Here is a 26602-nt window from a genome sequence, read left to right as displayed (position 1 = left end):
AGAAAAGCAGGTTGTTAGAAAACATTGGGCTGCCTCACCAGTCCCGACTGCAAGGTTCTGCTAAGAATCAAAACTTTATTCACAATACAGTACTATACAATCTCAGCATAGTGGAATATCAAAACTGCTATGTGAAAATCTGCTATGACAAAAAGCTGACTGTGTTGTCAAACAAGAACACTTATGTAGATATTACTAGCTTGCACAGACATTTGTCACCCAGTTATAATTATCGGGAATTAACTGCAAAACCCGTCTTCTTCCTTGATAGCCCTTGCACACGATGATCTGCCAAAAATTTATGTAAATGTCAAGCAAAAGATTAAAACAGCCAGTTGAGGATGTTGGAAGTATAATTAAACTATACCATAGCTAAAATCAAAGTGGAAAATTGGTGGCTTGTTGGGTGGATAGGACTTCATGCCACCCAGCAGTAACTATCACTACCTCGTTAAAAATTTAAAATCTGTAAACAGCTTCGCTCAAATCATATTCCTATTAAAGGAGAAGGGTTTGTATTCCTGTAGGATTAAATTGTTATTAGATGGCTATTTAAGATTTACAAGGAATTACGATGTGGGGATGCTTCCAAAGGAATAGATATAAGTAATAACTGATTCACTGTATGAGATTGTTGAAAAAAGTAGCAAGAATTATAGCAAAAAATTACTGTACATTACTGTACAGTACTTGATATAAAAAATGGAAGATATGTGATAGTATTTAGATTATGAGATTAGCACAGAAGACAAAAGAATTTATTGGGGAAAAGCAATAAGGGTAAGAATATGGAATATTCTTGTAAATCAAGTGTTCACCCAGGTAACAGGTGCAAAAAAAAGATTTGCTGTACAGTAGTCTGAATTGAACACCATGTATACATGGTGTACGGTACCTAGAAAAATTAATAAAGCTAAGTGAGATGTGCAATAGAGGGTGCTGAAAATATCTATACTTAGAGCTTTTATGATCAAAAGAATGAATTGTTGAGATATATCAATGGAAGAATGATGATTTGATTGAAAAGGGGATTCTGAGATAAGGGCATGTGATGTCCACCATAAGTCCACAATATCTTCATAAGTGGAGTGATGCAAGATGTTAGAATAAGGAAAAGATATGCGAGACCAATGTTATGACATGAAGTAGTGTGTAGCGTGGATAGTGTTTGCTTATGATACAATGATGACTGTGAATAGCATAGAAAAAGTTTTTACAAAGAAGGATAAATTTGGGAGTAACAGAGCAAAAAAAAAAAAAAAAAAAAAGGGTTAGGTATGAGGGTAAACAAACTAGAAAGGATACCTTGATGTTGACGCAGATGGCAAAAGTACTGAAGCCGTAAATTTGTGATTGAATTCTTAGGATTATATTTTCCTTATTATGACAGATTATGAGATATGATTTATCACACAGTATGGGACGCAACGAAGGTAGCAACAACATACAGTATGTGCAAATTTTGAGAGAAAATAAGTGCTACAGGTATTAAAATTGTAGTATGTGCAAAACTGATGAGCAAACTCTCCTGAATGGAATCAATTATTGGTAAAAATAAAAAAAATAAAAAGGCATTGAAGCTCTTTATGTGAAGCAGAAATATTGGTTTATTCCCAATGATTTAGATGTACAGTATAAATTAAACCAATGTTTCCTACTAATGTATTACAGGTCAAACTGTAGATGTACTTTCAGTAATTGTAGTCCTCTCGCCCTAAAATTCTCCGTCTTTTCCTTTCAGGACTCTAATGCTCTATATTCAACTCAAGACGGTTTGAGAAGCCTAGAGAGATTTGCTTGCCCCTTATGCCCAATTCCATAAGTTCAAATATTTCTGCTAGCCATAACAAAATTCCTGTGTATCGTAATATGGTGTAAAGAAAATATTGATGACTGAAATGTCAATTTTGTAATCAAATTTGTTGATAGAAGTTTTGGAACTAATATAAATTACTTAATTTGTGGTAACTGTAAATGTTACTTGAGAATCTTACAAAATTTTCTTATATCTTAAGCAAACCTTATTTTGGTACAACTCCTAATCATAAACTACTGTATTACGATTTATACATTTTGCTTAATGAGGAATGTCATTATTATTGTAAATTACCGTAGTTTATCAAGAATATACAGTTGCAATTCTAGTTTCTTGCATTATTTCACCAATTATCCATTATCATGGGTAAAGAATAACCCTGATCCGTGTAACATTGAGAATTGTACCACAAATTTTTATAAGTTTTCCTATGGTCAAATTGTGTATAGTTAATGAGAATGGCTATTGAATGCAAGTGGGAGAACTGTTTCAGGGCACAAATTCACTATATTGAAATGTTTGTGTAGTATATGTGATGGACAGACATGTTAAAAATGCATGAGGTACAACATGGATAAAAAAAGGTTGGCATAATGAACTGATAGATATGGATGTTTTAAAATGGTTTGTGAAAAGAAGAGAGGGAAACATATTAATAAAAAATATGGATTTGGAAATAATGGGGGGCACGAGATTCAGTCATGGGAAAAGCTGGAGAGGTGGAATGGATGAAGAACTGAAATGGAATGGACATTCAGGGATGCATGTGTGTGCCCATGAATAGGGTGAGTGGAGTACTGAGTGTGTGGGGTTTGATGCAGAGCTAATAGGTTTTCTGTTTGGTTATAAAACTGGTAAACACCGGAAGTTTTCGGCACAGAATTCATCCTTGATCCAACTGTTGAAGGATGAATAAGGGAACAAAGTTGTCTAGTTCTTTCACATGAGCTACCTTATTGTATAATAGTAGTATAAGAAGGTATCTTTCTACTAAGGTTATTATCATTAGGTTTGTAGTACTGCAACTCCAACCCTAAAACATCTACATGGGATGCCATATGCCTACATCTGCACCTCATAACCATAAGGCCTAAACTAAAATGACCAACTTTCAGCAAGAAATCATTCCTTCTTTGCATTGCACAATGCCTGCAGTTACAATACAGTACAAGATCTACGTGTTTCACCAAATAAAACTGGGGTTTAGAAACAATATTCTGAGTGTATATCTCAGCAGATACAAAGCTTCTAAGATTATTATTAGTCAAGGAAAATTGGAATCAATACCTCATTAGCTTAAATTTCAGCTCAAAATCCAAATGAAATACTGTACTAAATAAGGGTGTTCTGCAGCAAAAGAAGCCTAAGGCAAATAATATGCTAAAATAGAACAAGCAAGAGCCGAAATTCAAAACTGAAGCCTTCCGAACCAAAGGATATTAGATGTTAAGAGTAACGAAATAACTCCTGTGAATATACAGGCATTGCAAGTAAATATAGTACCACCTTTAGCCTGCTTGTGATAGACACCACGGTGATCAAGGACAAACAAGACGAGGGATGGAGTCACTGCAAGAGGATTAGGAGAAAACACATTAAGAAGCACATTCCAATTGCCACCTTCAAAGATCAATTATGCTACATATCTCGCTAGAGGTTATGCACGGAAGAGGAAACACATTTAAGAAACAAATCTCGTCAACCTCAGTATCACATAGAATACACCAAACATTTCAGGCAAAAAATCTTTGATAAATAATCTGCATGATTTACAATAAATTATTTCACTTTAAATTTTACTTGAACATAAACTTGTGCATGTAATCTAATCATAGGAAAAGGTGCAATAATAGCTAAGGAATAGGATTCACCCTTTTTAACTCCTTGTGCTTTGAGGGGATACTTAAGACAAGAGGACGTCCAATCTAAAGATGGGGAATAACAAGGGTAGGACTCTATGAACAGGTCAGGTGAGGTTTACTAGGTCTGGGAGGTTTTTGAGTTTTAATCAAACCATTCACACTATACTAGACACTCATAGGTTCATCTAAAAAGATCTGTTCTTAAATGAAGAAATTCGACAAGCAAGGTTAGTTGGACAGTAAGGTGAGAGCACATGAAAGGAAAGAGAAAAAAAAAATGGAAAGTAATATAACTAGGAGGCTTAAGAAATGCAGCAAAAAACCTTTGGTACCGTTTAGAATACACCCGGTAAAGTACTGTATAAATACTATACAATAGTTAATTCCCTCTAAAAAGGAAGTTTGATTACAAATCTTTGGCAAATAGGCTGCAGGAATCATTGAATAATGTGGAGTTCTAGGAACATACTAAAATTATACAGTATAATAAGGTTCTACAACTGATCATTATAGGAAACTGGGTATACAGAGTATTGAAACACTATTCCACTTTCTATTAATAAATTTGCACTTTAGAAAGACAACAAGAGGAAAATTATATGAAACACTATTCAACTTTATTAAGAAATTTGCACTTTGGAAAGACCAAGGAAAATTATATAAAACACTATTCCACTTTTTATTATAAATTTGGACTTTGGAAGGACCACACGGGGAAAATTATATCACCAAACATTGATAGTAGCAAACTTAGAATCAAGTATATATTGAATCTTATAGCTCTAATTTTTTGCTTCCCCCATTTTATTCTAACATTACAAGTAATTTAGAGCAATTGACCTACCAATTAAGAAGCGCTGCTTCCCCTCTTTACTTCTTACTTACATGATTTGGTGCGTTTTTAATGGGCCATACAAAGTGCTTTTAATCTCCAAATTATAATAACTCGTTAATTTAACAAGTCTTCCCTCTGCAGGGTTAAACAATTAATGAGCTCTGAAGATACTCTTTAAACAAATTTAGTGTGAATTTGTCTGGTCTATTTGCCTATAAAATTTTCCCTTATTCTTGATTTTCTATACTAGCTGTCATCTTGCTTCTTTCTGATTCCTCCCTCACAACTATCCTACATGAAAATCATGAAAATATGTTTTCTTAGCTGTTTAATCTATTTACAATTTAGCCTTTTGGAATTACATCTCTACAGAATTTTGTGCATCTCTCCTCACAGCATCCACATAGACAAAAAACGCTGATGACAAACAAATTATTCGACAGATCATATTTTTCTTAGGGAAGCTGGAGGCAGTGATTTTATGCAAAGCATTTTTTGTCTGTTTTGATTTATAGCTTTTGGGCCATATGAAAATTTCATGGATTTTCTTTACAGAAGCTTGGAGTTAAGCAAAATAAAATGTCATTAAATTACAATTCAATGATGCCGATTTGCAATAAATGTAAATATTCCATCTACCTACCAAGGACAAATATTGTTGAAGGCCATCAGGGACCAGGAGTATAACATAGGCAAAGCTGAAACTTTCAACAAAATAAACATAGTTGGTCGTTGAGTGGTGGTTTAGTCGCACCCAGCCGTCAGGCTGCGCAACCCACACTTTGACCAAGGTGCTTGTGTGGTGTTTGGCAGGCTGTGCAACTTCAAAGGTCTCAGGTTTTTATGGTTAGAAAAAAATACTAATTTCCTTTGAAATTTGATAACAAACCCTCAAACTTTAATAAGAGACTTACTCTAAGGAGGGAGGAGGCCCCAATAACCAAAACTGACTTGGTTAACTGAGGGCAAATTCAATGAACTTTGGTCCTAAGAGGAGCAAAAGTCATCATTCCTGTCAACCCCTTAACATCTGGTCATAGGGATGCAGGCAGGGTTAGAGTAGGCCATTGCATCACATATCTTATTCCTATTCTGAACATAAATCTCTGTCATCATTGTTCAATAAGTACTTCCTTACGCATGTTGCATAATATTTTTCCTAATTCTGACCATCCCTTGCATTTGTATCTTCCCAGACTGTGCCAGCCTGTACATAGTACTTTGTAAGTAGTTATTTCTAAGAGTCTTGCTTTCTCCATCATAAGTAGTTTAGAAGCTTTGTTCCACTTGTGACAAGATTGTGGAATGATCTTTCTAATCAGGCAGTTCAATTGGTGAAACTTCAGAAGTACAAACTTGCTGCGAATGTTAAACAGGCTGACATGAGTCTGTCTTCTTAGTTTATATGTGACATACTTTAATGTTTTTACTGACCTTAAGGCATTTTATATTCTTTACTTCTCATATATAGGTTATTTCCTTTCCTCACTGGGTTATTCTTCCCTTTTGGAGCCCATGGGCATAGGAACTTATGACGGTTTCCCACAGCCCGAAATAATTGGTGTTCTTGGAGGCTCCAACCCATGAAGTATCCCTTCTAAGTCACCATATGCAGAAGATGGCATCTTTTTCTCTCCTTGTATGCATCCTAGAACAGAATCACCTCAGGAGGTGGTTAATTTACTTGAATTCTCCTAGTGAAGTTTTCATTGCCCAGCCACGAGCAAAGAATGTCCTGTACTCTGCTTCATAACTTCTTTCCTCATCTAGCTAGCTAACAGGTGCACAAGCCTTACCTGCCAATAGTTATTGCACCTTCCCTGCCACCTGTCAACAGTTAAAACTACCTTGTTAACAGCTGTTCCAACTTCCCTGAAGTCATACTCACATTAAATGTACAATGGTTTGTATTCGGGTAGGAACAAATTGAATTCACCATAAATTGTATTCAGGTTTGTCATAATTTATCACAAATTACATTGAGTTACACCAATGTGCTCCTTCTATTGATTGCTTTTATACACATTTATTTACCTACATTTTTATGTTTTTGTAAGACGCTCATAAGTAAAACTATATACAGTATAAAAAATGTTCCAGTTATACAGTATAATTTCAACTGCTTAGAATGAAGTGTTTCTCCTACAATCTTCAAAGGAAAAAATTCACAGGTTTACTGTCATTACATTTATGCATTTTCTCATCATTGCAAATTAGCCAAGCTTTTCTGAGTGATGAAGTGTCAATTAGATTATTTACATTACGTCTTCTTCTTATCCTCCGTTTCAATTTTCAAAAGATCATCAATTCACAAATGTCTTTCTATACCAGAGGTACTTTATTTTCTTGCTTTACTGTATATTCTTTGATTTTAAACAAGTTCTGTGCCTTGGGTTAGGTTCAGTTAGTCTTTTAACTGTCTGAGGATCTGACAAAGCACTAGGTGCCCCATTTGTTTATGTAGCTATACAGTACTGTATAGAAAATTAATTCAGCATTCTAATGCAATTTTCAGTTTATTTCCATGCCTATTTCTATGATAGTTACGCTAAAAAAATCAACATTAAGCAAACATAAGTAGGTTGACACATAACGTTATTGTTAATGTTATAAAAGTTTGCAAGTCATGAGTCTGTCATCAATTTTGTCACAGCCAGGACCACTTGAGGGTTAACCTATACTATTTCTGAAACTTTTTTTTTATATGAAGTCTATAATTTGTTCATCTTAGGTGGTCAAAATCTTGACCATTTGGTGCATAATTTCACAATGCATCTGGTAAACACATTACACCATTTTCTAAGCTTTTAATAGTAATTCTGTCACTTCTTAAATGTGGTAAACCTTTTAGGATAGTTTAATTTTCAAAAACAGTAAGCTTTTAAAAAGTTTGTAGTGATTTGGAAATATACTTTTAAAATCTTTGTAGTGATTTTGGAATAAGCTTTTAAAATCATTGTAGTCACCACAAGCACTTCTTGGATGCACAGCTGCCAAAACAAAACTGAAGTATGAACACGTCAGGGTCTTTAGGCATAACAGTTTTGCTTTGCTATACTGTAGCACAATATTCCTAAACTGGTTTTCTGTAGTATAGTTGAAAATACTCTCCCTATAACTCAAGTCTAAACCCCATTTCCTAATTCACTGGTTAAGAATAACTTAGATACACGGTTTTGTAAAAATTCTCTTTTTACTCGGCCTGTTTTGGTCACCATAACACAATATCACTGAGAACAGTTCATGTAATTTCTGTCCAAATTTTGATTTCCTATTTCCTATATCATAAGTACTTTCAGCCATTTGCAACATCCAATCAGAACGGCTTTTACCGTCTTGAGACTTTCTTTTTGCCCCTCACCTACCTATACAACTTCAACCCTTTTAATACTAGATCCTCCCGCAACTAAGTTACACATTTGAAACAATTCTTTTATAATTGATATTTAAGAAAGATGTCTATGTTTACGCATCTAAAACTATGGGCCATTTACCTTTTAGAGGAAATAATCAGTGTCACTGGTGTTTTTATAGTATTTTGAACAGCTTTGATGTTGTTAATCACCGAAATTACATTGTTCAAGTTTTATGGAAGGGTTAAACTTAGCAATATGCCTAAAAAATCTCAAATTTTTTAGAGTAATTTGTATTTTTCCTGACTATACAAACTTAAGCCATTTACCTACAAGAATAGATAACAGTAAAGCTGGAACAAGGCAGTTAAAACTTATAGCAAGGTGTAAACGACCAGCAGCTAGATACCTGTCAATAGCAGAAAAGCACTGAGGTTATGTTAATTTTGTGAGCGTAGCAAGTCATGGCGGAGGAAAGCCCATTAGAAGGACATGAAATGCATCATAGATAATTATGATACTTTAATTTCCAGCCAGTTATGAACTATTTAATTTCCAGCCACTTATGAACTATATATTTTCTGACTCATTATCTTGTGTTTATTATGCATTTCTGACCATCATTATTGTTGCAAATGACTCATTTTGGGCATTTCACACCCTAATACCTTGGTTTCCCACTAAAGTCCCCAAAAATTGTCATTATATAAGGGGTGTCAAAAACACTCATAAACAAGTGTTTTGTCTACAATAATCATTGTCAGAAATGCCTAAATTACAAGATAAGTATGAAAAATATGTGGTACATGTACGTGGCTAAAAATTAAAGCATAACATATCTATTGTTATTAGTCTTTGGCTCATAATAGGTAAATATATGATACTTTATTTGTGAAACTGAAATTCGCTATAAGAAATGAACGACTGCTGGCTAGTTCGGTATTTTTGTCTATGTTTATTCAGGGCTGGGGCATAATAAATTACGCATCAGTCGATTAAAATGTGGGGTATGTTTTTCACTCTTAAGTAATTGTTTACATCTGAGACTAAAAGGGACTTATTGTGCATGCTTGTTTCCAATCGGTTTGAGGAGCTTCCTGTGCATTAACAATGAAGTATCTGCTCGGTGGTTTTTTTAAACCAATTAAGATCTGGGAAGGGGGTCCGGGGAGCTTGGCCTCCGCTAGGAAGGGGGTCCGGGGAGCTTGGCCTCCGCTAGGAAGGGGGTCCGGGGAGCTTGGCCTCCGCTAGGAAGGGGGTCCGGGGAGCTTGGCCTCCGCTAGGAAGGGGGTCCGGGGAGCTTGGCCTCCGCTAGGAAGGGGGTCCGGGGAGCTTGGCCTCCGCTAGGAAGGGGGTCCGGGGAGCTTGGCCTCCGCTAGGAAGGGGGTCCGGGGAGCTTGGCCCCCGCTAGGAAAGGGGTCCGGGGAGCTTGGCCCCCGCTAGGAAAGGGGTCCGGGGAGCTTGGCCTCCGCTAGGAAAGGGGGTCCGGGGAGCTTGGCCCCCGCTAGGAAAGGGGGTCCGGGGAGCTTGGCCCCCGGCTAGGGGTTGTGACCTGGGAAGGGGGTCCGGGAGGCTTAGCCCCCGGCTAGGGGTGGTGACCTGGGATGGAGGGTCCAGGAGGCTTGACCCCCGGCTAGGGATTGTGACCTGGGAACTACTAAGTTAGGTTATGCTAGGTAGCTTTGTTAGGTTTTGTACCCTTATTCAAATCTCAAAAGAGTTGAACAATCACAATTTGGCCTATTTTTAGCCACTTGTATGAACCATATATTTTTCCTCCAACCGGTTATCTTGTGCTTATTTTGCATTTCTGTCCATTATTATCGCTGCAAATCACTTGTTTATGACATTTCCCACCCAAAAAAACCCTGGTTTCCCACTGGGGTCCACCATAAGTCTTTATATAAGGGGGTCCAAAAACTCATTAACGGGTGGTTTGCCCCAATAATCACAGTCTGAAATGCATAGAACACAAGATAGCGAGTAGGAAAAATGGTAAATTTTTCTAAGAATACAATATGATTCTTAGCATAAAAGAATAAAACACTGTAATTATATGTATTTTGAACATTTCTGATGGTTTAAATCTGCGACAAATGACCGTTTTTTAAGATATTGGGCTCCTAATCTCAGTCCCCTAAAAAACCACTATTTCACACAAAAACACACATTTGGAGAACATGTTTCTGCGGGTCACCCCTCCCCCGCCAGGAAATGGCGTTTTCAACGTTTATGATGGTTTAAACTGGCGGCAAATGACCATTTTTGAGCTATTGGACTCCAAACTCCAGCTACCCCCCCCCCCAAATAAAAACCACTATTTCACACAAAAGCACCTATTATATGGGAAATACAAGAAAAAGGGCATGTTTACCCCCCCCCCTGCGCCTGGAAATGGTGTATTCATAGCTGTTCGCCACGATAGGAATCGATTCTCCAACCACCCTACCAAACATTAAGTTCACATACAATACTAGGACAGGGTCGCGATCGTCAGAAAATAAAGTAAAAATCGTCAGCAATCTAATTTTTCACGGGAAGTTTAACAGAATGAAATAATGAATTCACTAAATTTGTCAATGCTTGTCCCAACAAACTACATACTAGGACCACTCAGCACATGAATGTCGGAAATGTGCGGGAAAAATGGACAACTAACCCAAACTTCCCCCCTTACCTGACCTACAAGCGATGGGCAGCACTCTAAATTATATCTTAACCACATTGTAATAATAAAGAAGGTACTCAGGATTATCTTAATATTCGTAGCCGCTATAGTCCCGTAGGCCTAAAAACCTTAATGCCCTCAATGCATCAAGCTGATCTATACGAGTAATAAACTTAACCACACAGCTCAAAGAAAAACTATGGGGAACACGTCTATCCATGGGTCACGAGGGGTTGGTAGATAAAAATTGTTAAATCACGTGGCCAACAAAAGTAGGCCTACAAACGCACGGAAACGAAATGTTAGTTCAGGTAGATTGTTTGACACTGGCTTAATCAACCGGTTAAGAATGTAGATTGTTAGGATTAGCAAAAACTCAAGTCCAAACATCAATAAATGTTCAGGTTTACGCCACCAGCCTAGGAAGCAATGCTTGGGGGAAATTTTAGGATCAAGTAACTTGGCCGTGGCTTCAGTGAACGACGCATTAAAACAACCTTTTCCCTGCTTAACAATTCATGATAATTATTACAGCAGTATCAAATGCCATTGTAAAGGACGTGTCCCAACCAACTACAAACTTAAGCAAGGTAAGAATGTATATTGATGGGACAGCATTAAATTGTAAAAATGAATGATACTTAGCATGGGATGACACGGGCTCTATCTATAGGGAAAGTTTGGAAACGAAGCAGGAGCTACCCATGTCATGGTGCGGATCAAAACCGGACTTAGAAAACTCCAAAGAGGTGGCGAAGCAACACTTTTTATTTTGACCAACCGCCTCAGATTTAATCGTGAAACCTAATAAACTCGTAATCATTAATTGATATATGCTGTTTAAAATCCTGTGGGGAACATAGTGTTCTTGTACAATAAAACCATTAAGATATATGATTCACGTATTTGACAAGAAATTAAAGTATATTTACTAAATGTTTTTGACAAATTACAAAAATAAATTGTCGAGTAATTTTTAAACTCTGTACATCTATTTCTTATCTAACCATGCCTAACTATGTCTGAAAAGTAAACGGGTGAAAACACCATATCAGGGTTGCCATTCGTACGATAATTATCGTACATGTACGATTATTTTGGGTCCGGTACGATGTACGATACATACCTAAGGTATAAACAATGTAGGTGTGTGTGGGTTTAATTAAACAATTATACTAAAATCTTTTGAAATAAGTCAATCATGTAACACCCTAATAATCATATTGAAACTGTGTACGATAATTTTGGTTGAAAAACGACAATTTATAAGGCTCATATACGATAATTCAGTCGAAATAATCTGGCAACCCTGCACCATATAGCCTACTTGAAAAAAAAAACTGATTCTACGGTAGCTAGTGGGCACCCCATTTGGAACTTGATAACAGGGTTTTAGGGGTCCTGTGGTCGTAACTTTGTTAAGATTCACAAATCTGTAATCATATTGAATTCTACAATTTGAATGAACTCAAAATGAAACAATATCTAGTTAACACTACCGGTAAGACCAGGTAAAGAACTGTACTGTTACATTCAGTAGACTACAGTAAGGTAGCATAAACGATAATTGTATCAACCATACACCACAAAGTATAAAGAATAAGGCACACTAACCATCTTCTTCATCTTTCTTCATTTGTTTGAAAGATCCTATCATAATTTCGTCTCAAGGCACCGCAATAATTCTTCCAAAGGTAAGTGCAACACCGTATGACAGATGATTGTTTTGGTTAGCCACGTCGGCCTAGAACTGTAACGATGGTTCCGTTTTCGTAAATGTGTCAATAAACAATGACAGAAAAACCCTTTACTGACATTGGCCAATAAGGGTATCTAACTATAGTATATTTATGAAGGAAATGTTTATCTTAAAATGTTAACATTTTCTAAATAAAAACTAACAATCGTAGTTTACATCGTTCTAAAGTCAGCCAACTAATCCACATGACGTCACAGATAGCAGCCATATATAATGTACAGTATATATATCATGCTCAAAATTCAAAGCTCGTATCATCCAAAGAAAATAAATTGAGATATATATTACAAACTACCTGTTTGATTAAGTCTAAACCAAATGGCTATACAACTTATATGGAATATCAGTTAAATAAGATTGAGAGATAAAATGAGACTAAAATCCCATCACAAGCATTGTTCTTATTTATATATCTGGAGGAATGTTTTGCTAGGAAACTTGATATTAATTGTGTTATTACCAGGATTGGCTACTGTAGTTCTGTCTGTTACAACCTATACAAAGTGAAACTTAACAAATTAGAAAACATAAACACAGAATCGACATTGATAAAAGGTGTCCTACCCTGAGAAAGTATTATCCTTGTTATCAGAACATAACGTCCAAAATATTTAAGATATTTGCTACGCATCATGCAGCAAACAAATCGTGTCGATACGAGAATAGTTATGGATAAAGACCATACCATACAAACCGATTGTAAAAATAAAATATATTACGATTCCCCCTAAAGATGGTATCATCACCACCATTATTATTATTATCATGATGATGATGATTATTATTATTATTATTATTATTATTATTATTATTATTATTATTATTATTATTATTATTATTATTATTACTTGATAAACTACAGCCCAAGTTGGAAAAGCAGAATCTATAAGCCCGAGGACCCCAACAGGGAAAATAGACCAGTGAAGAAAGGAAATATGAAAATTACAAGATATTAATAATTCAAATAAGATATTTCAAGAACATCAACATCAAAACAAACCTATTACATATAAACAACAAATACTAGAAAAAAAAACAAGAGGAGGAGAAACAATATAGAATAGTGTGCCAGAGTGTACCCTCCAGCAAGAGAACTCTACCCAAGCCAGTGAAAGACCATGGTACAGAGGCTATGGCGCTATCCAAGACCATAGAACAATAGTTTGATTTTAGAGTGTCCTCCTAGAAGAGCTGGTTATCATAGCTAAAGAGTCTCTTCTACCCTTATCAAAAGGAAAGTAGCCACTGAACAATTATATTGCAGTAGTTAACCCCTTAAGAGAGGAAGAATTGTTTGGTAATCTCAGTGTTGTCAGGTGTTTGAGGACAGAGAGGAACATGTAAAGAATTGGCCAGACTATTCAGCGTATGTGTAGGCAAAAGTAAAATGAGCAGTAACCACAAAGAATGATTCAATGTTGTACTGTCTGGCCAGTCAAAAGGACCCTTTCATGCAAAGGGAAAGATTGTACCCTACATATTGCGATTCCACCTTAAAGAACTAGAGTCCATGCTTAGTAAAGCCCCTTCCATTCAAACAGAATGATTATAAAACATTATCATTTACCCTTAAAAACTCTTACATGCAAACGGAATGATTACACACATTATGATTCCCCTTAACAAACTTAAACCCATAGTAAGTGAAGACCTTTCCATTCAAACGGAATGATAATAATCATTATAATTCCCCCTTAAAGAACATGAACCCATAATAAGTAAAGACCCTCAATGTTAACGGAATGATTATACACATTATGATTCCCTAGTTTTCATCCTCAAACAGCTTAGAGTGGACGGGTCTTTTCTTAGCATTATTATTGAATCCTTAAGTAATAGATCACAAGAGTTGTTGTTGATAGGCACCAAAATAAGTATAGGGATGTGATATCTGGTGTTATTTGCCCATTATTGCATATGCTTATTGTATATGCAAATAGTGCTACTCTCTTTGCACCAATTCTATATCTTCATTGTAGATTTGGGTTGCTTAATCCATTAATAGAGATCTAGCTAAAATTAGTGCATGATGCAAATTATAAGGCCATGAAGTTGAATGCTAATAAAACTCAAAGTATGGCTATAAGTTGGTCGAGGACTGTGGTTCCTCAACATCCAGATCTCACCATTGATAAAGTTTCTTTAACTCTTTATGACTCTTAAGATTTTAGTTGTGATTCTCCATAGAAAATTTACTTGTGAAGAATTTATCTTCAATTTTCTTCTTTCCTTTAGTATTTTGGTCTAGTTCCTAATATTGTTGTTACCCCTTAAACATTCGCTCACACACTTTTCGTTTTCTTTACCAAAACATTGGGATGACTGTTTTAAATCAACTAAACTCGTTGACAATACCGGACGTCACTGCGTAGGAATGCAAAACAAAAGCCTTACGCCAACGTACTATGGTTCTTTCCTTAAACTACGTGTGTTGAGTTATATTATAACACTGGTTTTGAATCTAACGTTAGTACTGCTGACTCAGTACCTATTCAGGTCCGATTAATTTTAAGATGTATGGCCATCGCACCATCCCATTGCTAATTGCTCATTTAAATCATTAATTTTTAGTAAGCCAAAACAGGTAGGGTTATTATGTATATATATTTCCTTAGAACTGCAAGATTTCGTATTTTGCTCCAAATCCTGCCTCCTACTCATTCTTACAACGTAACATTGCCCTACCCTAAAATCCCGATATGGCACCTCAACTGTGTTACCCTACGCCCAATGACCCTCACCTGTTTGGAAGTTGAACCCAGGTCGCCAAATTCGTGCACGAGCAGCTGTTGTGACCGGCTGACCGACATAGTCAGTCAATCTGTACATCTCTGGCTCAGGCCCCAACTAGACTCCCACCTAACAAAGGACCGAGGAGTTTTAGTGCCCTATCGGCTGGAGAGAGGGAAGAAGACGAGCCTGGGGACTGTTACGGCGAGGTTTAAAGGTGTAAAATATCCATTCAATGGCAATTTACCAACAACAAGCTGTAACTGCCATTGAAGGGCAAGGGCTGTCTCTCTTGGAAAGAGTGTCCTCTGATCCTCCCTTGGATTACCATAGGCATCCAGCCATCTGCCGGCCCCCTGCCGCCGGATGATAGGCATATCCCCTCCTATCATGAGAGCACTCCTTCCGGAGGAAAGCCGGTCGGGTATCGGACATTACCCTTCCCCATCCCTCCTTATCTTTCTCTCTTCTCTTCTATCATGGCACCGGTCCTCTGGCGCCTCCGCCTGCCGGCGCTAGCCGCCGGCACCCCATGTGACCTTCCTACTTCATAGGATGTTCCTATCTGAGGATTACCTAAGGCGACAGCCTGCCGGCTGCCGGGGGCCGCCAACATCTCAGACAACCCACCATCTTATGTACCCAGCTAGGTTCACCAGCACCGACAGCCTGCCGGCTGCCGGAGGCCACCACCCTGCCAGCGACCCCGCCGCCGTGACGACAGTCGCCCTTATAGGTGTCTCCTACCTCTCTGCTACTCAGTGTGTAGCCTTAGATGGATTCACCCCGCCGGACCAGCCTCCGGCTTGCCGGCGACGCTCCTGCAGCTTCCATGGACAAGCACCCCTCCCCCCGGCTGCCAGCCCCGTGCCGGCAGTCGACCTAATACAGCCGAATAGCCAGACTGCTCTTTCTTTGGTATTTCATACCTTAAAAACAGTGGCTGGGGTGTACGGTTGTACAGTACAATATTTCCAGCATACTCTGTGCTTCTCAGTGCAGTCTCTTGCCGGGACCTACCCAAATATAAGGGGGTTTTATCTTATTTTCCCCCTTCTTTTCTCTAGGTTCTGAACAATTTCAGACCCTCTCAACTCTGTAGACAATTCATTTTCTGGGCTCCTCCTGTGCCGCCCAGTGAAATGCTCCTTTTAGCACCATTTCTAAGGCATATAACCCATTTCACTGGGCGGCACAGGTCTCTCTCCCAGAAATAGATTTTTCCTTCGTCAAAATCCCTTTTTTGGGCTCAAGCCATGGCGTCCTGATGGAAGGTTCCTTTTTGGTAGCTTCCTTGGGTAAATAACTACTAAGATATTCCCAGAGAATTTAACCACAGGTTATCACAGAATTCTAACTTCTGGAGCGAGTATCCTAAAGGTTTCCCTTTTAAGACATCGTATATCAACAGGGGACGCATGTATTAACGCGCCACATAGCTATCTACACCCCGAACAGAGTTAATGCTTCGGTGTGTAAGGGCTGAGAATAGCTGGGAGCCGTTCCATAGCTAATCTCATTCGTGGCTACTACTGATACTCGAGACGTAAACAAACGGGCGCCATTGCTTAAATGACGTCACGTCCGTCTTCATCCTTTGTTCAGTAGCTCGCCCTACTTAGACGGATTTTCCCTGTGCTTTACTTATCGCTTTGCATCTACGTAATGTCGCTACCTTCAGCCTCGCCTTCTTCTGGAAAGTTGAGTACAAGGTTCCAGTATTGTTTAGTTAAGCTCTGACCGTAAAGTAAATATTACTTTCCGAGATAATTGCTGTTTTGTGGCAGAGCTGTGCCTCTACCGGACCCGCCATTTTATGGCGTCGTTGTTGTTATGCATGCCTTATTTAGTTAGCCACAACAATGCTTCCGGCCTTATTTACTAATCGATTACATTAGTTTATTTAGTCTTCATAGCTAGGAACTTTTATATCGTGTTTCGACGCTTTTTATTGGTCATCGATTGACCTCATACCAGTCGGCTACTATAGCCCCCAGGCCAGAGCGCCTGTATATAAGTGTTCATGCATGATTTTATTAGTGATCCTAGGCTAAGTTATGAAGATAGTGGCATTATTTTACAATACTTTCGACCGTGATGCAAGTGTTTTTCGCCTTCAGGGACCATATAGGGAATAGGTTAGTTAGTGTCCCTTCCTAACCTAACCAACTTGTAGGACCCCTATATGCTTCCTTCATCCCCTGCCTTGGCACTCCCTCTGTTTAGCCTTGATTTCCTTTCTGAGTAAGGGGATCAAGTGTCTAATGGAGTATTCATCGCCTCTCAGTCCTCCCTAAGGGAATGACCCCCCCTTAGGGTTGCGTCCGAGATTGAGGTTAGGCTAGCCCTTCCTCTATGGCTAGGAATAGTCTATGACTGTCCTGCCATAGCGATATGTCTTCTATCCTTCCTAGTTCAGGGCTCCTAGCCCTGTTCTAGGTTAGGTTTTGGAAGGTTACTCTGTCCCCTGCTGAAACTGTACCCATGCACCGTTTCAGCCTGGCGGCCTTCTTAGGTTAGGGAGTGTCCTCCCTTTCCCTAGTGGCCGCTCTGGTACAGAACCCCTTCCTTGGAAGACTCTTCTCTTCTCCCCTCCCCACCTATCTCTTGTATAGCCTAGCCTACACTTAGGTTAGTCTATACCCATCTGTCCCCTGTCCTACAACTCCTCCTTAGGGCGGAGTGATAGGGCTACCTTGAGCTTCCTTGTGCAGTCCGCTCTGGTACATATACCCTTCATAGTGTCCTATGGGGTTAGCCACTGGATGCGTTCTGCATGTGGAGGTCTCTCCCCTCTTGGGTGTCCCCTAGCCCTCCCTTGGGCTACCCTAGCCCCCAGTCCTCTGCGACCCCGGCTCCTGGGTGATAGAGCCTGCCTCTATCATGGGTACACCCTCTCAGGGGGGGATGTTTGGATTCCATGACTGGACTTCTTACATCCCTCCCCCTGTCTCTCTCTCTATCCGGGTGCCGGTCCCTTGCCGCCTCCACTGTCGGCGATACCTGCCTCCTACCTTGGTGACTCTCCCCTACCCTCATGCCGCCAGCCCCTCCGCTTGCCGGGGGACTGTCGACCGCCGCCGGCTCCCGCCGACGGCCTTCCTCATTCCTCCTAGCTTCACCGTCCGCCTGCCGGTCGGCCACCGGAGTGCCGGCATTCACTGCCGGCAACCTGGTTCAGCTATAACCATCCTTATCCCAGTCACCAATCCGGCATCCTCCGACCGCCGGAGCCGCCGCTCCTCTGCCGGCGTGCCGCCGTTGTGCCGGCGGCCACCACCCTGGCTTTACTCTTGACTTACATTTTGTCTGTCCTAATGCCAGAAACTCTGCTGGAGCGGCCTCCGGCGTGCCGGAGGTCTGCCGGAACCTCCCGGAGGCGTCAAGGATACTTGCACCCCCTTCTCCTAGCTATCACTTGTATACTGATAGCCCTACACTGCAAACAGATAGCCTGTTTACACCCTTTAGATCAGTGCCTTGGTACTGTTCTATTAGTAATCATGCTGTCTCTTTGCATTCTTCAATATTCCAGCATGCTGCGTGCATCTTAGTGCGGCTGGTTGCCGGAAGCAGTTACCCTAAGGGACCTGTTAGCTCCCTAAATTGGGGACTGAGTGATCTCAGTCCCAAACTTATCCTTGGTTTTCCATGGAATTCCATTGCCCTGTGGAATTTCAGGGAATACTATCCTGTGCCTTCGGCCATCTCGGATTACCCAGGGATAATGCTTGCGGTAGCCAGACGGGCGAGATGCATGGAGTATGTTTTCTTTACTACTTCAATCTCTATGCATCACACCCTTTCTTTAAGTTAATATTAATGATTAATCTTAACTTAGCTTAAGAACCATTCTTATGACTCCCCCATACTCATTTTCTCTTTCTTCCACAGGAGGAGCAGATGAAGTGTGACTTCGACTTCTGCGCTGTGAAACGCCCGCACTTCTACGGGCATACGGCTTGCAGGACTCACGCCCCTTGTGCTAACAAGAAAGGGGATCTGAAATTCTGGGACCCACTGAATTGTACGGTCTGCCAGGCTCAACTAGTTGATGCCTTCCATAACCCTCCCTCAGCGGAGGTCAGGGACACTTCTCGGGAGAAGCTACGCAAGTGGGTGCGTGGCTTCCAGAAGAATGCCACCGGACCGTACTTGGCCACTGAAGAAATGAGGTCACTCTTGTTCCCTAAGGCCTCCCCTGATTCAGTGGTACCCAAGGATGTGATTCCCACTGTCCAAATTACAGTGGAACCTGATGTTGTCATGGCTCAGTCCATGCACGAGTGCCGCCTGGATTCTGAAGATGACGAACATATGTCGGACGTCTCGGAAGACACGGAGAAGACTCTTATGGCTCAAGGAGCTGAAGATGACGAAGACCAGGTGGAATACGCCGAGTCGGAGCAAGAGGTCGCTCCTCCTTCCATCTCCGCTCCTACTCCTACACCGACGGAAGTATCTATCCCGTCTACCTCCACGACCCCGGATCCCTCTTCTTCCACTCAAGAAATGATCCGGTTGATTAGAGCCGTCATGGACGACAGGTTAAAGGAGAATCAGGAGTTCATCAGGTCCATGATGGGATCCAGAGAACCGAAGAGGATTTCGGTTAAGGATCTCCCCGCTTGCTCACATGCCAACCCGTGGAGGTATGCTGAGCATATGGTTATCGCGACCGGCAGGATCTTTATCAGCGACAAGAACGGCACGGTCCCTTTGGAAGACGTGGAGTTCTTCCCAAACTTTGAGGCCTACCCGGACTGTTACGTCCGACTTCGTTCTGAACCTGCCTCTAAGGAAGAGACCGAACCGAAGGAAGAGATAGTGTTCGATCTCGCGAAGGCCCAGGCTATGCTAGCCAACACATTCAAGAGTAGGGGTTTTACCTGCTCTAAGCTTCCGGCCCTGAGCAAGAAGCACCCTACTTATGTCGCACCTGAAAATGCGGTTCTTCCATTCTTGGAAAAGGCCTTCACTGCGTGCCTTAAAGCTGTGGAAGAGGGGAAAGCCTGCCCTGCACTGGAGGAGTGCAGACCCTTCTCCATAGTCACTCCCCCTGACGCTCGACACTGGAATGATATCGAGCATACTTTCGTCGTGGGAAAGCTAGATCCTGACGTCGCCGGACGTCAGTTTAACGAAGACCTCCCTAAGCTCAACGATCACCTCCTTCGTCGGGAACAAGATACGAAGGAGAGGCTCGCAGCATCTATGTCTCACCAAGTCCAACTTGAAATTATGGCCTGTGACACCAGAGTACCAGACCACTACATGGTACTCTCCAAATCCCACATGACAACCGTGATGAAGGACTTGTACCACTTCATGAAGGCTCGGAGAGCCTGTCGTGAATTCGTGTTCGCAGGTGCCACTGTGAAACACGAACCCCGGAGACTGATTTCCTCCAACATCTGGGGCAAACACCTCTTTCCTTCTGACCTTGTGAAGGAAATCACCGACAAAGCCGCCACGGAGAATAGGAACCTTCTCCACAAGTGGGGCATGTCAAGAAAAAGGAAACCCTCTCAGGACGACGGACCTCAACCTAAGAGGAAATCCCAAAAACAGAAACCCCAGCAACGTCAACAAAGACGTCAGTTTCCGGGACCCGCTACCTCCCAAGTGGCAGCTCAGCCACAACAGACCTTTCAATTGGTCACCCAACCGGTGTTGTCACAGTCACCGGTCTTCACCCCTGCTTTCGAGCAACAGACAACTACCTTTCGTCCCAAAGGTAGAGGCTCAAACAGAGGTGCAAGCAGAGACGCATCTCGCCGTCCCTCCAGAGGCAGAGGAGGAAAGGGAGCTAGCGGCCGAGGCAGCAAGCCCTCGGGACACCAGAAGCAATGAAGTGCTTCCGGTGGGAGGAAGACTCCGCCAATTCCAGGATCGTTGGACCTTCGATCCCTGGGCACACAGCATCGTCAAGAAGGGTCTAGGCTGGAGTTGGACTCAACCACCCCCAACCTTCCAGCAATTCTTCCAACAATCAACCCCCCTTCTGGAAGAATATGTCCTAGATCTCTTGAACAAGAAGGTGATAAGGAAGGTAAAGTCCACCAGGTTCCAAGGGAGACTGTTTTGTGTCCCCAAGAAAGACTCCGACAAACTCAGAGTCATTCTGGACTTATCCCCCCTCAACAAGTTCATAGCGAACGACAAGTTCAAGATGCTGACTCTTCAACAGATAAGGACCCTTCTGCCTCGAGGTTCCTACACGGTCTCCATAGACCTGGCGGATGCCTACTGGCACGTTCCAATGAACCATCACGCTTCCTCCTACCTAGGATTTCGACTCCAAAGGAAAAGCTACGCCTTCCGGGCCATGCCCTTCGGCCTCAACGTGGCCCCTTGGATCTTCACAAAGCTGGCGGACGCCATAGTACAACAGCTCCGCCTCCGAAACGTCCAGGTGATGGCCTACCTCGACGACTGGCTAGTCTGGGCTCCATCGCCCGAAGATTGTGTAAAATCTTGCAACAAAGTCACCCAGTACCTAGAACACCTGGGATTCAAGATCAACGAGAAGAAATCTCGCCTCTCTCCAGCTCAGAAGTTCCAGTGGTTGGGAATCCAATGGAACCTTCAGTCACACCGCCTTTCCATCCCCCAGAAGAAAAGGAAGGAAATAGCAGGGTCTGTCAAGCGACTGCTGAAATCCAAACGAATTTCAAGACGCCAGCAGGAACGAGTTCTAGGCTCTCTACAGTTCGCCTCAGTAACAAACCCAGTGCTTCGTGCACAGCTAAAGGATGCCGCGGGAGTCTGGAGACGTTCTGCATCCATCGCTCGAAGAGACCTCAAGAGACGGCTTCCAAACAGACTTCGACTTCTCCTAAAGCCGTGGTCAGAAGCAAAGGCCCTGAAAAGGTCCATTCCTCTCCAACACCCTCCTCCATCACTCAACATCCACACGGACGCTTCGCTGGAGGGTTGGGGAGGTCACTCCCACCAAAAACAGGCTCAAGGCACCTGGTCTCCCCTGTTCAAGACGTTCCATATAAACATCTTGGAGGCCATGGCGGTCCTTCTAACTCTGAAGAAATTATCCCCGCCGCCCTCGATCCACATTCGTCTAACCCTAGACAACTCGGTGGTAGTTCGTTGTCTCAATCGCCAAGGCTCAAGATCGCCCCAGATAAATCAGGTGCTTCTCCCAATCTTCCGTCTGGCAGAGAAGAAGAAGTGGCACCTGTCTGCAGTTCACCTACAAGGATTCCGCAACGTGACGGCAGACGCTCTATCTCGGACAAGCCCGATAGAGTCGGAATGGTCTCTAGACGCAAGATCATTCTCCTTCATCTCTCACCAAGTCCCAGAACTTCAGATAGATCTCTTTGCAACGAGCGACAACAATCAACTTCCTCGGTATGTGGCCCCGTACGAGGACCCCAAGGCAGAAGCAGTGGATGCTATGTCACTGGACTGGAACAGATGGTCCAAGATCTACCTGTTCCCTCCCACCAACCTTCTGTTGAAAGTCCTCTCCAAACTGAGAACCTTCAAAGGGACAGTGGCCCTAGTGGCTCCCAAGTGGCCCCGGAGCAACTGGTACCCCCTGGTCCTGGAGCTGCAGCCCAAGCTGATCCCTCTCCCGGGCCCAGTTCTCTCCCAACAAGTACAGAAGTCGACTGTCTTCGCTTCATCATCGAAAATCAAGGACCTTCATCTCATGATTTTCTCTCCCTAGCCGCAAAGAAGAGGTTTGGGATCTCGAAGAAAAGTCTGGACTTCCTAGAGGAATACAAGACCGAATCCACAAGACGGCAATACGAATCATCCTGGAGGAAATGGGTCTCCTTCGTCAAGACAAAAAATCCTAAAGAAATCACGATTGATTTCTGCATGTCCTTCTTTATTCACCTTCATGGACAGGGATTAGCAGCCAATACGATTTCAACCTGCAAATCGGCCTTGACCAGACCAATTCTATATGCTTTCCAAATTGATCTGTCCAGCGACATCTTCAACAAACTACCGAAAGCATGTGCTCGCCTACGCCCAGCACCCCCACCGAAACCGATCTCCTGGTCACTAGACAAGGTGCTCCATTTCGCCTCCAACTTGGATAATGATTCATGCCCTCTCAAGGATCTGACTCAGAAAGTTATATTTCTCTTTGCTCTTGCTTCGGGAGCTCGAGTCAGCGAAATAGTGGCATTATCAAGAGAAGACGGACACATCCTGTTTACCGATACAGGAGACGTTACCCTCTCCCCTGATCTGACGTTTCTCGCCAAAAATGAATTACCCACCAAAAGATGGGGCCCCTGGAGAATATGCCCCCTGAAGGAAGATGTCTCTCTATGCCCAGTAGAGAGCCTCAAGGTCTATCTTCGCAGAACTTCGAACTTTGGTGGAGGCCAACTCTTCAAAGGAGAAACATCGGGCAGCGACCTGTCACTGAAACAATTAAGAGCGAAAATCACCTACTTCATTCGCAGAGCAGATCCTGACAGTACACCCGCTGGTCATGATCCTAGGAAAGTTGCATCATCTCTGAATTTCTTTCAGAGTATGGACTTTGAAAGCCTTAAAAACTTCACAGGCTGGAAGTCCTCGCGTGTTTTCTTTAAACATTATGCGAAACAAGTGCACGAAGTCAAACATTTTGTGGTAGCCGCAGGTAGTGTTATGAAACCTGCACCTAACTCTGCGTAGAACAGTGAGTTACTTGGGACTCTAACTCTTCGGGTGCCTATGTTGACCCTCGAGCGATACATAGTGATGTCGAAAACACTTAGTGCTTTTATAACTGTTCTTATCCCAGGTGAAATGTCATAGTTGTCACACAAGTGCCGCATGCCCAGAGCATGATGTGTTTTATTCAAAGACTTGCGTTCCTCGAGAACGAGTGCCTACTAATAAACTTGAAATTCCTTTTCAGATTCAAGAGCAAGTCTTTATTACTATGTACATTATAATTACTGTAAATGAACTTTACTTATTGCTGTAATTTATTTAATTTCTGCATTTGTGAAATAAAATTTCTATTTTATTATCTGTGCGTCTCAATCAGCTCCTACTTACTATGAAATACATGCCTGTCATAGTTTTATTATCCCCTTTTTCCTTATGGTTATGGAGAAATTAAGATACTAACTCTTAATTTATATTCACTCTGATTATGTAATGTTCCAATACGAATACTTACTCTTCATACCCTGGAGATGAATCATCTTTCTCAACATACAGTGCCCAACCACCACTGGTCTGCTTTTCAGAATGTTCCTATACAAATACCAAACATTCAGCTTCATCTCCAAGTTCTTCAAGTTCTTCTATCAGGATGAATAGCCCTTCAATACCACTTTGACGTCGGCATGGCCCGTGGGAACTTCACTGCCAAGGGGGGCAGGATGCTTCTTCCCTACGGTTCTTTACCAAGATTACTATGCTAATTTGTCAATGCCTTGGCACTTACTATTAGGGGAAAATCTACCACGATACATTGATTCTCTGGTATTCTTCCATCAGGACGCCATGGCTTGAGCCCAAAAAACGGATTTTGAGCGAAGCGAAAAATCTATTTTTGGGTGAGATAGCCATGGCGTCCTGATGGACCCTCCCTGCTACTTCGTCCAGTTTTAGGTCCCACCCTGCTCTGCTGTATCATGGTGATGGGCAAGCAACTGGCTTCAGGATAAAGACGGACATGACGTCATTTAAGCAATGGCGCCCGTTTGTTTACGTCTCGAGTATCAGTAGTAGCCACGAATGAGATTAGCTATGGAACGGCTCCCAGCTATTCTCAGCCCTTACACACCGAAGCATTAACTCTGTTCGGGGTGTAGATAGCTATGTGGCGCGTTAATACATGCGTCCCCTGTTGATATACGATGTCTTAAAAGGGAAACCTTTAGGATATTCGCTCCAGAAGTTAGAATTCTGTGATAACCTGTGGTTAAATTCTCTGGGAATATCTTAGTAGTTATTTACCCAAGAAAGCTACCAAAAAGGAACCTTCCATCAGGACGCCATGGCTATCTCACCCAAAAATAGATTTTTCGCTTCGCTCAAAATCCGTTTATAAGGAAGCCTAAGTTTGGCTCCCCATAGGGATACCATTCCATCCCCTAGAACCTCAGGTCCTAAGGAATTGTCTGCAGAAAAGGTCACGGTAACTGGCTGGACGGGACTCACAAGTACAGTATATAATATATATATATATATATATATATATATATATATATATATATATATATATATATATATATATATATACAGTATATATATATGTATATATATATATATATATATATATATATAATATATATATATATATATATATATATATATATATATATATATATATATATACAGGTATATTTATATATAAGAAATTAAATGGTGATTAAATACGTTGCAAAGCACAAAAAGGCGTAGGCCTACCCGCTATTTTATTACCATTCATTTGTAGTTGATTGTCATATCTTCCATTTATTTAATTCATTTTTACTCCAAAACACCTCTCCAATAAATTTTTTATTAGCCATGGCTGGAAACGAACAACTGAACGCTTACCCCTTCAGGAACTGATGAAAAATGGTGTAATCTTGGGTGAAGACGCTCGAAACCGCCGCGGTTTTTTAAAACATGAAGCATACCTTGGTGGCAGCTGCAGCAGTTGGAGGCTTTTCGTGCCTCCAATGTTGCAACCCACATACGATACCTTAGTTTTCAATTTGCCGCTAGAACCTCTTCCCAGGAACCTTGCTGCTAGTCATGCTCGGTGTGGCCAAAGCCTGAAAGGGAGATAGCTTTAGACCTGATAAAGCTAAAATAGGCCCTCAAATTACTTTTATTTCACTCGTGGTTTTCAGGCTCCTGGATAGAGTACAGGTTTTTACAGAGTGAAGGTATGTGAACTACCTCATAGTGCCTTGAGTGATAGCGCTCCTTTTTCTCCCCAGCTGATCCTTGCGTAAATGTTATAGGGAGACTTTCCTGAAACAACAAGTTCCCACTCAACAATTAGATAAAATACATATTTTTCCGCTTATTGATGAAGTCTTAAGATTTTCGATAATCAATCTATTTGAAAGGAGCGTTTTAATTCTTTCATTCTACATGGTTTTGAGTAAAATTTTGGCTGGTCTTCAGCGGCTGATTCTCATCTTAATTTGTTGGACAGGAACTTACTGTCAATTAGTTTTCTTATTCCTAATCTAGATATTAATGTCTGGCACCATCATTCAAGCAGTTCATTATGAATGTTGCATAAGATTTTTCATAATTCTGACCATTCTTCCCGGAGAGTACCATCCTTTTCATAATACTATGTATGTAGTTAATTGTAACAGTCGTGCCTTCTCTATCAGTAGGCTCAACACTGAACAATATTCTAAAAGTTTTAATCCGGCTGTGATCAAATTGTGGAATGATCTTCCTAATTTGATATTTGAATTCTTTGAACTTCAAAAGTTCAAACATGCAGCAGATGTTTTTATGTTGATCAGGCTGGCATAAGTCTATTTCTATAGTTTATATATGCAAGATATTTTAATATCGTTTCTTTTCTTAAAACGATTATTTTATTGTTCATTACTTCTCATATAATTTATTTATTTTCTTTC

The 26602-nt window shown here is 41.2% G+C and overlaps 1 protein-coding gene across 1 annotated transcript in view; it reads right to left on the bottom strand.

Moving 5' to 3' along the window:
- The window catches only part of LOC137639055 (coatomer subunit gamma-2-like), a 65310-nt gene extending 53005 nt beyond the window's left edge, over positions 1–12305 (bottom strand). Inside the window, exon 1 of the mRNA XM_068371378.1 lies at positions 12149–12305. Within this exon, the coding sequence (XP_068227479.1) occupies positions 12149–12191 (43 nt within the window). The 5' untranslated portion in view covers positions 12192–12305. The remainder of the gene's footprint in view (positions 1–12148) is intronic.
- Positions 12306–26602: the final 14297 nt, after the last annotated feature.

Source organism: Palaemon carinicauda, chromosome 1 (assembly GCF_036898095.1).
Source record: "Palaemon carinicauda isolate YSFRI2023 chromosome 1, ASM3689809v2, whole genome shotgun sequence".
NCBI classification, from domain to species: domain Eukaryota; kingdom Metazoa; phylum Arthropoda; class Malacostraca; order Decapoda; family Palaemonidae; genus Palaemon; species Palaemon carinicauda.
This window is presented reverse-complemented; position numbering and strand designations above follow the sequence as displayed.